Genomic DNA, 14,870 nt, shown 5'->3' on the forward strand with positions numbered 1-14,870 from the left:
GTGTGTCCCATGTCCCGTTCCCCTCCCACCAATCAAAAGGCATGTTCAACTTTAAAGTTCAGATTTTTAATTTACCGTCTCCTCATTTACCTTCACGAGTTGTTAAAATTTTCTGAGCATCAGTGTATGTTCACAGCAAAGATTCTACAATGTGTTTCAGCAGATAAATAAAACTTGAAGGTATTCTGCAGACTTGGAAGTCTGCATGTACATTAATGTATAGAAAGGGAGTGTATGTGAGAGATGGTTTAGAGGCGTTTCCAGATTTTCATCCTGTATTAAAATACAGTTACATCTGAACTTAGGAATATGAATTAAAATTAACCAACTGATCAGCTTGAAAGGAAGTGGGTTTCTTTCATATTCTGGGTATATACAATAATGAAATTAAATATTGCAAAGTATATCCTTATGAAGCTGTAGTTAAAAGATTTTTTGTTCATAGCAAATTCTTTTACTTGAGAATCTCTTTTAGATACATATTGTTGACTCAGATAGTGGGAAATATGTAATTCAGATTAGTTTGTTGCAGAGTCAGGATCACAACAGTTACAGTGCTAACCTAATTTTATAAAAGTCCTATCTTTCGGCATCTTTTTGCCTGTCTGCAGCTACAAGCTTATTTTCTGTTACTCCTTGCTTTTTTCACTAATACCAAGTTAGTGGAAAACATTAACAAAGCATTTAGTAAAAATTATGTTATTTGTTTAAAATAAAGTATTTGATTAATAGGAGGAGGGAAGAAAAGCAAAAAAGAAGGGACCGTTCTCATTTATATTCTGTAACCTTTCTCTTTTGGATCTGTTTTGCAGTGTTGCAGAGCCACGCTCACCTCAAGACAGCGATACTTCCCTCTTTCTCTCTCGTCTCAACACCATTTGGAAAGGATTTATTAACATGCAGAGTGTGGCTAAATTTGTCACTAAAGCATATCCTGTCTCCGGGTGTTTTGATTATCTTAGCGAGGTTAGCACTGACATGTTTGTGTGTTTAGAATAAATCTGTACTGCAGTTCCTGTTGCTAGAAAGGCTATACATATATATAGTTATAGTAGAACTGTAGCAGTGGTAAATGGCATCCCTTTAGTAACAGGAAAAGTAGCTCAAGAAAAAAAAAGCCTTTTAAAAATTCCTCACAAATTTGTGAAGAATTCTCATGTCTTTAAGCATATTTATACATATGTTAGGATCTAACATGGAATAATACCTTTATTTCAGCTTCATTTTTTGAAAAGAAGTTTTACAGCCAGTATTTTAAAGTAGGTGTCTTGTTCTGTTCTTGAACTAGATGGGTCGCTGATGTGATCTATTACAAAATTTTCTTTGGCCATTTATGAATAATATCATTTTTTTACTAATTTTCAAATGAAAACAGTTGGATGATATTATTCTGGGAGGGTGAGTGTTCAAATAATGAGACAGTATAAGTGTTTGTACTAAAATAAGTTACTCTTTCTCTCTTTTTTCTCTGAAGTGCATTTTATGTGACTGTTAGGAAGTTTCAAACACAAATGTGTGTTTTAGGACTTCTATTAGTAGGGCTGGTAGTTCTTTTTGGTATTGCTTTTGCTAAAATGAGTTTCAGTGTCCCCGTGACAGGAAGCTCACTAGAATGTGGCTTGTAGTCACCAGTGCAGCATTTCCTGAGAAACTAAAAGTGTGGAGAAAGTCTGTATTTCAAATGGCAGCTTCCCTATAAAAACAAAGCCAATAATGGGCATACAGAATTATTAGACATTTTGCTGCTATCCTTGTTTGGGAATGCTTTTTCTGTTTCATGTGTATCGTTAGCCTTTTGGTAACATGCCATAATTAAACATCTTGAAATTTAGAAATAGCCTGTCTGAAATTAGAAAAATATGTATGAAAATTTACTGAAATATAATAGTGCATTATCCATTAGGCTACTGGGATGGGGCAAGCTGCACTGCTTTTAACCATTAGTCTCCTTTGGTTTTTCTCATACTACCATGTAATACTTCTTGTTTAGGATTTACCAGATACAATTCATATTGGTGGGAGGATCTCACCGAAGACAGTCTGGGATTATGTTGGCAAACTCAAATCTTCACTTTCTAAGGTATTCACTTAAAATCCTTTGCAAAACCCAGAAGAAAAATACAGCAATATAAAATGACAACTTTTTATAATATAAATTAGTAAACAGCAAATACTGACATAGATCACACCTGGAAAACTACCAACACCATTTGTTCCTTTAAAATTTTTGATTTATTGAAGAAACATGTTTATTGAGCTGCAGATCCTCTTAATCTCTTTCTCCTGCATAGTAGTTAAATCTTCATGCTATTTATTCATTTTTAATGATTGAACATAAATAACCTATTTATTCAGTATGGAAGATTGAAATTCAGATTTTAAAGAAAAGGAACTTATTTAATGTATGTAATAGATTTTGCTTTTAAAAACACTTCAGAAGTGAAAAAATGACACACAATATACAGATATAGTCGTGAAACTAAGAATTTTCCATTTCTTTCATATTAATTTGACCCTCAAGATGTTTAGTTTGATGTAAGATACACAAGTAATTTATATTTCTGAAAATGACAAACCTAATTCTCTTTTAATATTACAAATTGAACAACAGTACTGTCTTAAAGCCAGAGTATTGGCTTGAAAACATAGTTGGAGTGATAAATATACAATTTATTTTTACCCCTGGAATTTGCCCTTTACCATTTTATTTGCTGGTATGTTGCAGGTTGAATTTTTCCACTTTGCTTTTGTATTACAGGAATTGTGTTTGATTCGTTTCCATCCTGCAACAGAAGAAGAAGAAGTTGCCTATATCTCTCTCTACTCCTATTTTAGCAGTCGTGGTCGTTTTGGTGTTGTAGCTAATAACAACAGACATGTCAAGGATCTCTACCTGATCCCCCTGAGTACTAAGGACCCAATTCCTTCCAAACTCTTGCCCTTTGAGGGACCAGGTAAGCACAAAACAGGGGAGGTTAAATGCTAGGTAAAATCACAAAATAGAATTCAGTCTGAGACAAATTGTTGTTGAATATTTAATGTAAGCTTTATTAAATTTTTATATAAAAAAACAATTTTAAAGTATGTAAATAGGGAAAAATTGGAAATCCAACTCTGCTCAAGAGCAAATTGTCTGAAATTTACATAGCCTTTCCAAAAAGATGCTTATATGCTATTGGGAGGATGAGTTTACCTGTAAAATCAAGTATGTGGAACAGCTACTATATTGAAAAAGAAAAAAAACCCAACAACAAAAAAACCCCACCCTATCTTCAGCAACCCATAAATCCACGAAACCTAGGCCCTTCTGAGCCATTCATCATCGCTTAAATCAAGCAGGAAGCTTAACCCACAGCGGAGTCAAGAAATCTGTGAAGACAAAGGTAACGTTTATAGTGGTTTCACTACATTGTCATTGTCTCATGCTACGTATTATGCTGTAAGTGCAATATGGTGCACAAGGTTTTTGAAATGTTTTGTTCTAGTTGGAGCAAACTCTAGCCAAATCCCTGACTTCTGAAAACTGGTTTGTTGGCAGGGAAAGGGATCCATATTCCTTAGGGTTAGTAGGTGGCAGACAGTAGTTGGTATAGGCAGGTTATATTCTAATCTGGTAATTTTATCTAAAAATAGAAGAAGTAATGTTTGGCTTGAGTTTGCTCCATGTTTGTGCGTTGAACATGGTGACAGAAGAACTGAGAATGTATTCAACCATGAAACACCCTTCTGTTACAAACTTAGAAGTCGTCTTCATCTGAAGATGGAGGAGGTGCATATGCTTACTTTCCAAATAAGTATCTGGGGTTTTACATAAAATAACAGGTTGAGAAGCTGAAGAACTACAGGTTACAATGAAGGTAACTTCATTGTCATGGCAATGGTTTGCAAAACATGAAACGGTAGGTATGAAACAGCAAACATGCAAGGAGCTGACCTTTCTGAGAAGCTGACTGTCCTCTGCTCCTCAAATACAAGTTTAGGACTAAACTCAATAAAGCATTCTCAGAGCTTATATGCAGGAGCAACAGTGTCTGGGACAGGTTTTCATGTGTTATTGGCATACGACATTAACAACAACAAAAAATGATACATCGTTAGTTAAAAGCTCTCCCTTCCTCCATGAGACTGCAAAGGGCACTTGCTCTGTGTCCTCAGACAAGATTTTTCTCATACACTCCAGGTCTGTCTTACCTATCCTTGAACAGTGCACAGTCTAGGTAATTGTTTTTTGGCTATCGCTAAAAAGGCAGGATTCTTGCTATCTAAATTATAGCAATCTAGCTACAATTGTTGAATCTCGGCACCTCATAGTCTTTAATTTAACTTACTGAATTCTCAAAAGGTAGGCAAAAACTGTTACTCCCATTTCATAGCCAAGAAGTGAAAACACTTAAGTGCAGAACACTTTTGGCACAGTGATGTAGACAAAGAGTCTTAACTTATGGGCTGTGTTTTCAGCCAGAACAAAAGAAATGCCCTCCTTTCTGGACACTGACACAAGAATGGGATTGGCCATTGAATCAGCTGTAAATGTCTGGAGTCTTCTGCTGGGCAAGTAAATAACCTGCTTTAGGGAGGCACTGAGCTAGTTGTTGCCTACTTGCAGTCCTGTGGAAACACCAGGTTACTTTTTTACACTTCCTTTTACTTTTCCATTATAGGTTTCATTTCAAAGGAAACCGTTATTTTAATTTGGAGGTTGGCAAATGTAGACAAACTCTCCTAAGTATTAGTATAGAATATATACTATGGTAAACTGTATATACTATGGTATACTATAAAACTACAGACTGGTTTTGCTGAGTTGCAAGTGCAAAAGTTTTTCAGAACTGGAGGGAATTGCTCAGAAGAGCAGGTGTTGCTCGTGGAGGCAAATTTTATGAGTCAGGTTTTCAAATTGAAATACATATTTGTAGGCAAAGTGGATTTAAAGGATAGCAATAGAAGTAAGGTTCCAAAGGCAGAGAGGCCATATGATGTAACAGTTTCTTAGAAGGCCCACTTAGACTTCGCCCATCAATTCACACTTCTTGGAAACTTCTGTAGCAGCCTTTACCTCATAGTTGTGCAAAGTTGTGTCCATATTTTAAAACCAGATCCAGTAGGCGGGGAGGGGGCAAAAAAATCAGGTAAGCTGTTTTTCTGTTTTTCTGTATGTATTAAAACCACAGCATAAAAGACATGTAATCCATACTTCTTAATGACATCTGATGGAATTTACCGCTTTTTCTTTCTTTCAAAATCAATAAAAATATTTTATGGAAAGTGGTCATTGTCTCCTTAAATTAAATCGTGTACCTTCAAATAGAGTTTAGCGAAGACTCGCAAAGCATTATGCTTTAGATAGCTTAAGATGATTTGATAAATATGACTGGAGGGGGGAGGAGGGAAAGGACAATAAAACCCTGCCACTCCAGAAATCCTAGTTAGAAGATATTCCAGCTGTATCAACCAGTTCCATCAGGCACGTATGGATTATGAATTTCTCCTGTTTTCTGATGGACTGGATTTGGAACACAACTGAGGACTTCTGAACTGCGCTAGTACCTAGAAGATCTACAAAAAACTTTGACATGGGTGATTTAAAAACAGAGGAAAATGGAAAGTTATCCATATTTATACTTGATTAATCTCAGACATTTACTACCAGATTTTATGTATCGGTGGGCTCTTCGGCTTTGTCTGTTTGCAGCAGTTTACTGTATGTGAATTTACTTGGCTGTTTCACATACACACTTAACCTTATTTAGCACTTTCATCTGTAGAGCTCAAGGCACTTTGTAAAAAATACTATAATCAAACTTAAGTACCAATAGAAAGTGATTTATTGAGGGATTTAGTGGCAACGGTGGGAACATAACAAGTATCTTAGCTAAAATAAATTAATTTCAATAAAAAAGCCATATATCAGCAAAGGATTCCACAAATGTTGATGTATCTTTCTTGGTAGTTTACAATAGGAAGCGTGTTTTTTCTTAAAGTATGAAGGCATGAAATCTCCTCACGCTGTTTAGAATGCTCTTAAAAATTGCAATCAATGGAACAAAATTTTAACTGTACTCTGAAGAGAGTTAGGTGTCCTCCTCTCCCCAGTATCGTTACGAAAAGTAGCAATAGTAGAAGAACATGGCATTAAGGAACCTTAGTTTCTATGCCAGCCAATTCCATTCCGCAAGCGTACCTTAATGCGCAGCAGTGTTACAATGCTGGGAGTGATCTATACCCCTGAATTACGGGTGCACAAATTGGGTGATAGTTGTCAGCTTCTCTCATGATTAATTGGGACAAATATGGTAAAACTGATTTAATGAAAAAATGTATTTAAGGGTAAGAAAAATATTAATCCAATACTAATATTCAGTATATCCTGTTTTAATGGCTTTAGTTACAGGATGTAACTCAATAAAACCAGCATGTGGACTTCAAATACATGATAGGATAATAACTATTTTATAAATAATTTAGCACTGGAAGCTACTAACTCTGCCGACACAGCTTGCAGCGCTTTTAAAATGCTTGTGAAAGATAGTCATTGAGCAATAGCTGGAGACTGCAGCCAATGTTTTTGTTACTATCTAAAATCAGGTGCTTAACCTATTTATGGATATTGGAATGGAATGACTGACTCTTGAAATGCTGGTCTAGCCGTATGTTTCCGTTCAAAAGAAGCCTTTACTATTTGATCACTTTGAACTGAGTGAATGTAGAAGCTAGGTTAGTCATAACTTACAATATTTGAGTAAAATTACAGTATCAAAATGTAAAATCGTAACGGATTTATTCTATGATGACTAAACTCTAACCAGGTTAAATTATAACCAATGATATTAATTTCCTACTGGAATTTATTGTCTTGAAAGCGTAGTAAAATTTTATCCTGTTTTAATTAGAGACTTGATCTCTGCTTCTTACAGGGATTCAAACCTGATTTTTCAGTAATTCTACTTTATTAGATATCCTGTCTGATGGATTTTTGAAACCTATTTCAGTTATTCAGTGTTTTGAGATTCATTGTGACTAACTGCATAAATCACAAATCTTTGCATAAACATTAACATTAACAGCAGAACAGCAGCAAATGCCTACTAGGAGTTTTTGGATAAACACCAATTTGTGAGACTCTCAACACTGACCAAATGTGGAGTCATCATTCATATACAGATAAAGAAAAAATATAAAGCAAATTCACACTCAGTGAGCCATTTCTAGCTAATGAGTCTATTCTGATTGTAAACTGTGAATTTTTTTTTTCCCCAGTTGTTTTACTTTTGAACTATGCCTTGATCTTACATATTAATATAATTTCATTTAAGGTAGTAAATTATTGTGAACAGAACTGATAGAATTGCTTTTAGGCTGTGAGTGCAAATGAGTATTTGGACAAGTCAAGTATTTTTGTGGTCCTTTTTGAATAATCTTAGATTCAGTGACAATAATTGTTTGTTTAGTTCCTGTCCTGCCTACTTTCATTGTACATCTCAGAATCCCTACCCCTCTTAAGGGGCACGTTTGTGCATGTACTGAATTATTAGCAAATCTTGGTTCTGGTAATACAGCTGGTTAATTTTCTTCATGTATTTATAATTTTTATAATTTTTTTCTAAATATCAAAGAAGAAGGTGAAAATTGGCAACATTTACTACTTGTACCTGGAGGAAAAAAACTTTTTGGGACTGAATTTTAGATACACAAATAGGAAATAATATGTACTACTAAATGAAAAGTAAAAGATTATTTAAAACAGCATGTCCAATACCCTCTTAACCACAAAACTATTTAAAACTTGACCACTGAACTGTGAAACAATATAAATTCTATTTTGGATCTAGAATGCATTCTACAGAATAACTGTTTTCCAAAAACTTTCACTCAAATTTAATTATTCTTGTTTCTCAACATAATTATAATGAGAGACATTCCTCATAGGAAATCCCAACCAAATATTTTAGGTTGGCCTCAAATTTTCATTATAACTTTTTCTGGTCTTTTAAAAAGCCTAGTTCTATGGAGTAACCAGACTTGCTGGTTTCTTCATTAAAGGATTAAAGAGTTTCACTGTACTATTACCAGTTAGAATCAGAACACCACAGAATTTTAGAGGAGGGTTTTTTCCCGCAATTGTCAAAAGATCTCATAAAACTTTGAAGTTAACTTACTTCATTTGAAAAATTATTGTCTTTGTCTTACTATCTATAGTTCATTATTTGGAAAATAAGGTTTATATAGGATAAGATTTAAGTGTAAGGAGTGTAAGCATCAGTGATGGGGGGGCATTCTGTGAACAAAAGTTATTGCTTAATGAAATATGTAGCAAGTATTTTGAAGAGAAATAGTGTTTAAAATGTAACGCAGCTGTGGTTTTGCTATGTTATTTAGCAAACTGCAAATACTTCCTGCAGTATTGGCTTTCACTGAAGAGGAAATCTTGACTTAATTGCTTTTAATGCGTGGGCTTTCCCTTGGCTTCAATTCAGCCAAGTTTTAATCTCGCACTTTAAGTAGGTTCTAACTGAACTTAGCTTAAGCTGTAAGAGTGACGGTATCTTTTCACTGACAAAACTTCACATTTAACCTAAAAATATACTAAACTCTTTTACTGATTTCTCAGTGTGAAGTTAGCAATGAAAGAACTTAGAAAAGGTGAAGTTTATTATAAACATGAACATAAATTTAGGAAAATTAGGAAAATTTAGCTGATGTAATTTTCTCATTAGATGGTAAATTTAAGAGTTCCTGTAAAACTTTGAATTCAGTTGTTTCAGCAAAGTAATGGATCTGTGAATGTGGTTTACTAATGGAATATATCTGCAGCTGTGGGCTTTGGGGTTTTTTGTTAGTATCAAGACATTTTCAGTGCTAATATTTAGATATTTTAAAATTGTTCCTTAATGAGCAGTTGGTTTGGTTTAATAAGAACAGGGGACATACATATGTAAAACTCTCACAGGATCGTGAACAGAAAGAACACTGTAGGTCAGAGTCCTCGCCTTCCCCTTTAACCACAGTGAATATTATCTGTTACAGTTTTGTGTTTCTCCATTACTCCTTCCTAGCTGGATGCAAATACATACGGGGGAATGACAGTGGTTCTCAAATGAGGACCTTCTTTTAAAAGAAGTCATTAAATCCAGAAGTTAAAAATCCTCTTTATACAGATTTTCTACATTTGCCACCAGCTGCATGTGAAAGGATTTATTCCCTGACCTCTATTCTGGACATGTTTATCTTCCACAAGTGCCAGTGGGAACTGTGCACGTAAAAGGAAGAAATACAATAACATCAAACAGACCTACAGACCTTTGTGTTTTATCTCCTTATCAGAAACCTTCCCATCATTTTTCGATATACTTCTCCAAGGATTCAAGTCCAAAGCTTTCACAATAGGCGTAGTTCTGCTCACCATGTTTTTTACTTATAGAAGGGCCTATAGCATCCGACTGAATCCTGGAACGGGGTTTATAGTCACCTTGCCCCCTGCGTACCAGCTTCATACCCAACCAGCATCCCTTTCTCCTGCAAGCAAAACTCGTGTCTGCTTAAGCTCTCCTTTGCTCGTCTGCGATGGTAACCGTTTCCCTGCTTCTGTTGGGTCTTAAAATAATGTCTTGCTGGGAAAAAAACAAGCAAACAGGGAGTGGGTTACAAGCTTTAATACAGTTTCCAAACACGGTTTGTTTGAGGTTATCTTTTTAGCAATTACCGGTGTTTGTTTAACTTAGAGATAGACAAAATATTTGTAGACTGGTGTAAATGTCAATGTAGTCTCTTAGCACAGATTATAACAAAAATAGAGTTCTGAAGTTGAGCCCAGGTATTCTCACTTTTCAGTATCTCTGTGTATACAACACATTTGCAAATTTTTTAGCAGGAGAGGTAGAAGTGGTTGAACAACAACAGAAGTGGTGTAACAATACAAAAAATACAAAAACTTACTTTGGTTTTGAACATTTGCAGAGCCACTTCTTAGTAATCATACCCATTGCTGCAATCTTTTATTGAAAATATCAAGGAAGGAATTAAAACATTACTTATTATATACAAATAGATATAAAAAGTAAAGAAGTATAGATGCATATGCTTATGGACTACTGAAAATTGCCGATAGGTCATCTAACGGAATTTAGAAAAACTGTTATCTGTATGACTTTTGTAGCTGCCACTCTATAAAATAGTAAGTTTCTACTGAAAGCATAATTAAAAATCAGTTGTTTACATATACAATCTTTGTGTTCCCTTTCAGGTCTTGAGTCATCTCGGCCAAATTTAATTCTTGGATTGGTTATCTGCCAGAAAGGGAAACGTCTCGCCACTGGCATTGAAACAGAAAAGACTGAGGAAAAGCGAAGCAGAATTCAAGCACATGAGGAAACCGAAACATCACTGTTCTCTAAAGGGCCATTAGCCGCTTTGCAAGAGAAGAAAACTCCGAAATACACACTTTATTCAGGAGATTCAACTGTAAGTACAACACCACCTGGATCTCCTCCACCTCCACCCCCGCTTCCCATTCCAGACACCTCAGCAGTTACACCTTCAGTATTAAAAATACTGTCCTCAATTAAAAGTGGAACCACAACTACTGTAACACCACCAATTTCAACTGCCGCTTCTGCAAGCGTTACTGCTATGCATTCTTCCTCTTCAAAAACTGCCACGCCTCTCGAGCACATCCTGCAGACGCTTTTTGGAAAAAAGAAAACTTTTGAGCCTCTTGCTAAGGATTCTGAAACTGTCCAGTCTTCAAATCAGGAAGGCCAAGCTGCTGCTGACGGAGGAATGTCAGCTGTTCCTTTGTTAGATCCCATCGTGCAGCAGTTTGGACAAATGTCAAAAGACAGAGCTATAGAAGAGGAGGAGGATGACAGACCATATGATCCTGAAGAAGAATATGGTCCGGAGAAAGCTTTTGAAATGCAGAGTGGCGAAAGCGAAAAACGATATAATTTGGAAAAGCCGTCTAATACAGCAGAACTAGAGGATGAGGCCTACGATCCAGAAGATGAAACTATCTTGGAAGAAGCAAAAGTTACTGTTGATGATTTACCCAACAAAATGTATACAGACACTAAAAGCAATTCTTCGGAAACATCTGCTTCATATGATTTATCTGCATCCTCATCCTTGGTAGAACAGCAGAAAATGTTGGAAGAATTAAACAAACAAATAGAAGAACAGAAAAGACAACTAGAGGAACAAGAAGAAGCCCTCAGACAACAAAGAGCAGCTGTTGGTGTTTCAATGGCTCATTTTTCAGTATCTGACGCTTTAATGTCACCACCACCAAAATCTGCCCTCATAAAAGCTGAATTATTCCATCAGGACCAGCAAGCTACACAAAAAGTAGATTTACCTTCATCTTTAAATCAGCAAGCACAAGTTTTGAACCAGGGCTGTGACCCAAGGCAGAATAGAGATCCTCGACAAGCTAGAAGAATGGCGACAGAGACTAATGACAATGTTGATTCTCGAATAAAGCCACAAGCAGTACAGAATGAGATACCCACAAGAGAAATGGCTGCAGCAAGTTTTCCAAATGCTTTGCAGACTTCACTTGGTAAGGAAGAGAAAACTTTAATTTCTGCTACTGAGTCTGGTTTTAGTGGTGATAGTTGGGTTTCAAGTGAAAAGGCTTCTACAGTGTCCCAGAAAGAAGCTTCTAATAGCAAATTTGAAAACACCATTCAAGTTACTTTGGAAAATGTGAGTCAAACAGTTTCTGGAGAACCTTCTATATCCAAACCTTTACGTAAAGTGCTGCTTCCAACACCTCCAAGTACATCTTTTCAGCCTAATTTCTCCACATCAAATGACAGTCAGTCTTTGCAAGATATGCATAAAGTATCATGGTCAAATGAGTCAAAGGAAGTGATGGGAAGGGATTCTTTTTCAAATACAATGTTTACTTCTCAGGAAAAGGCAGCTGGTCACTTTGAACCAGAGAGGGGTCTTTCATCAGTGCAATATGACGAACAAAGAAATCCTCAGTCTCATCAATTTGTAGAACAAACTGAATCTCCATCAGTTCAGGGTGAGGGTGGACCCTCCCCACAGCACTTTGAAGAAAACCGAGCTGGACCTCCCTTTTCTTTGTCTGGGCAGAAAGGAGGGCCTCCACCACCACTGATGCTCAATGCACCTGGAGGACCTCATGGACCTAATTTTAGAGGACCGGCACCACAGTTCTCTGAAGAGCACGGTTCTCCAAATAATGATGGGCAAAGAGGACCTCCATCTGGAAGATTTGGAGGTCAAAAGGGTCCCATTCCTTCCTTATTTTCTACACAGCATGGACCACCATCTCTTTTTGGTGATAATAGGGGCCCTGCCCCTTCTTATCATGGTGTTCCAAGAGGAATGTCACCTTCTCAGTTTGAAGATCGTAGGGAACCTCACATGGAACAACGGGAATTCTCAGATTCCCAATTTAATGAAATGATTAGGCCTCCAGGACAGTTCGAAGGACCAGATCCACCTCAGTTTATGGGAAACAGAGGACCTTCGCCCTTTCCTTTTGGAGGTCAAAGACGACCCCCACCAGCTCAGTTTAAAGGACAGAGAGGAGGCCCTCAGTTTGGAGGGCCAAGAGGTCCAGCCCCGAGTCATTTTGGGGGACCAAGAGGGCCTCACCCAAATCAATTTGAAGGGCAGAGAGGTCCAGCTCCAAATCACATACCTGGTCCAAGAGGACTTTTGCCACAGCCATTTGAAGAACGGAGAGGGAGTCCACCACCCAGATTTGCCAACCAGAGAGGTCCAGCACCACTTCAGTTTGGAGGACCAAGAGGAGCCACACCTGCACTGTTTCCAGAAGAAAATGAACCTCCCCCTTCTAGATTTCATTTTCAAGGTCAGTCACCGCAAGGTATGAAGCCAACGCCACGACCACTCCTGGACCTTCCAAGCCATCCACCATCTCACAGAAAAGAGATGTGGGAGGAAGCCGGACCATCTGCATCTCTTTCCAATATTTCTGGACAAGGATCTGAGGCAGAAGGACAGTGGTCAGCATCTGACTTCCGAGAAGGCAAAAATCCTGAATTTAGAGGCCAGACATTTGAAGGGAGACAGAGAGAGAGATATGAGGGAGCAAATAAAGACAAGGTTTTAGATCAGCCAGAGCCTCAGCAAGGAGATAATCGACAAGGTAGACCCTTTGAGGAAAGACGAAGGGAACGAGAACATGGCAGACCTTGGGAAAGAGACCGTGGCAGAAACTGGAATAGAGACAGGGACTGGGACAGACACAGAGACAAGGAATGGGATAAAAATAGAGACAGAAACCAAAACAAAGAGAGAGAGAAGGATTCAGAGAGGGCTAAAGAGTGGGAAAGAAACAGAGACCGAGAGAGAGCAAGAACCAGGGAGAGAGAGTCCTACAGAAGACGTGATAGAGAGCGATCAAGAAGCAGAGACAGAGATCGTGACAGGGAGAAAGACAGGGACCGGGATCGAAGCAGGGAAAAAGAAAGAGATCGGGAGAGAGAGAGAGATCGTGAAAGAGAAAGAGGAAAGGATCGCAAAGATCGGAGTAAGAGTAGGGAAATTGGTAAAGAGATGAAGCCAGAAACACCGAAGGAAACTCAGAAACCAACAGAAATGGAAGCTTCATCTTCCACTAATCAGTCATAGAAAGATGACTGCTATTCTATTTCACATAAATAATATACTTTTACAACACAGCAAAGACTGAGTCGGCATCTTCTGTATATACTGTATATTCTCACCTTTACAAAAATGCTGTTGTAAAACTAGCCTTACAAAATGTACTGACAAATTAGCAATTTTTGAACAACTGTGAATGAAAATACTCAAACAGATAAGAGGCAAGAACATACTGGACTTTCACTTGCTGCATTTTGTGCATAATGTTTTTCTTATAAAAGTTCACAGCGTTACCTGTACTGAAATTTTGTTTTTCTACTTGCATCTTTATCTTAAAATTTCCATTTACAGTACAGAAATGGAAAAAGTCTAAGAAGAGCATATTGCTTTTTAAGATTATAAAGTTATGTTTTCCAGTAACTTGAATTGTAATTTTATAAGAGAATTTAATCCAGACCTTAGGAGCCATACCTTTACATCTCATCTACGTGACGTTTTGGTGACAAAGTTGTTCCTACAGCACACGCTTTAAGAAAAGGAGTCCAATGTTGCTGTCATGTTTATTTTACAACAGAAAGGCCGTGTGTATTTAGGAAAAGGCTGCAGAAGAACAGTGTTAATAATTACTTGTGACTGATGGAGGATTTGAAAATGGAATGTTATAAGCTTAAAGTGCACTATCTTCCTTTTTATATACAGGTATTTTGTGTTTTGGAATCCATCTGTTAAGTGTACAGCAAAGAAACAAGTCGTACTTAGTGTTTTTCATGAGGCTGAAGGGTTTTAAATGTCAATTTTTACAAATCTGTAATTAAACAACGTATAAGAGTAGCACCTTTATAACCAGCAAAACTTATAAAAAACATCAGACATTTATTTGAAAAAGGCTAAGACCACAAACGAATTGGCATACAAAAGGAAAGAAGAGTAAGTGGGTTAAATAGGCCACTAAATCTTTGAGTGAACTGATTTAGTGGAGTATGGTTTTGTTTTTGTTTTTGCAGAATTTTGCCATAGACTTAAGAAATGTCCCCATTTTATTGTACCTTTCATTCTAAAAGTGTTTTGCTCCTGAAAAAAAAGTGTCACTGTTTTTTTGTTAGACCCTACTTAGGCTGGTAGTGTATATAAAACTCTCCACTGAAAAAGGTGTAACTGCATTAAGCTTGAGGAGAAGAGTGGTGGTACTTCATGTTGTGAGTCAAGAGGGAAGTTTTTCACTGTGAAATACATAACATCGCTACTTTTCATGTATTCTTCAAGTACGT

At 37.0% G+C, this 14,870-nt stretch overlaps 1 protein-coding gene across 1 annotated transcript in view; it reads left to right on the forward strand.

The window, feature by feature from the left end:
* The window catches only part of DIDO1 (death inducer-obliterator 1), a 40,242-nt gene extending 26,546 nt beyond the window's left edge, over window positions 1-13,696 (forward strand). Inside the window, exons 13-16 of the mRNA XM_082007354.1 lie at window positions 813-966; window positions 1,991-2,080; window positions 2,759-2,954; window positions 10,241-13,696. Coding sequence (XP_081863480.1) covers window positions 813-966; window positions 1,991-2,080; window positions 2,759-2,954; window positions 10,241-13,629 — 3,829 coding nt within the window. The 3' untranslated portion in view covers window positions 13,630-13,696. The remainder of the gene's footprint in view (window positions 1-812; window positions 967-1,990; window positions 2,081-2,758; window positions 2,955-10,240) is intronic.
* The last annotated feature ends 1,174 nt before the right edge of the window (window positions 13,697-14,870 follow it).

Source organism: Phaethon aethereus (assembly GCF_964289735.1).
Source record: "Phaethon aethereus genome assembly, chromosome: 16".
In the NCBI taxonomy this organism is placed as follows: Eukaryota; Metazoa; Chordata; class Aves; order Phaethontiformes; family Phaethontidae; genus Phaethon; species Phaethon aethereus.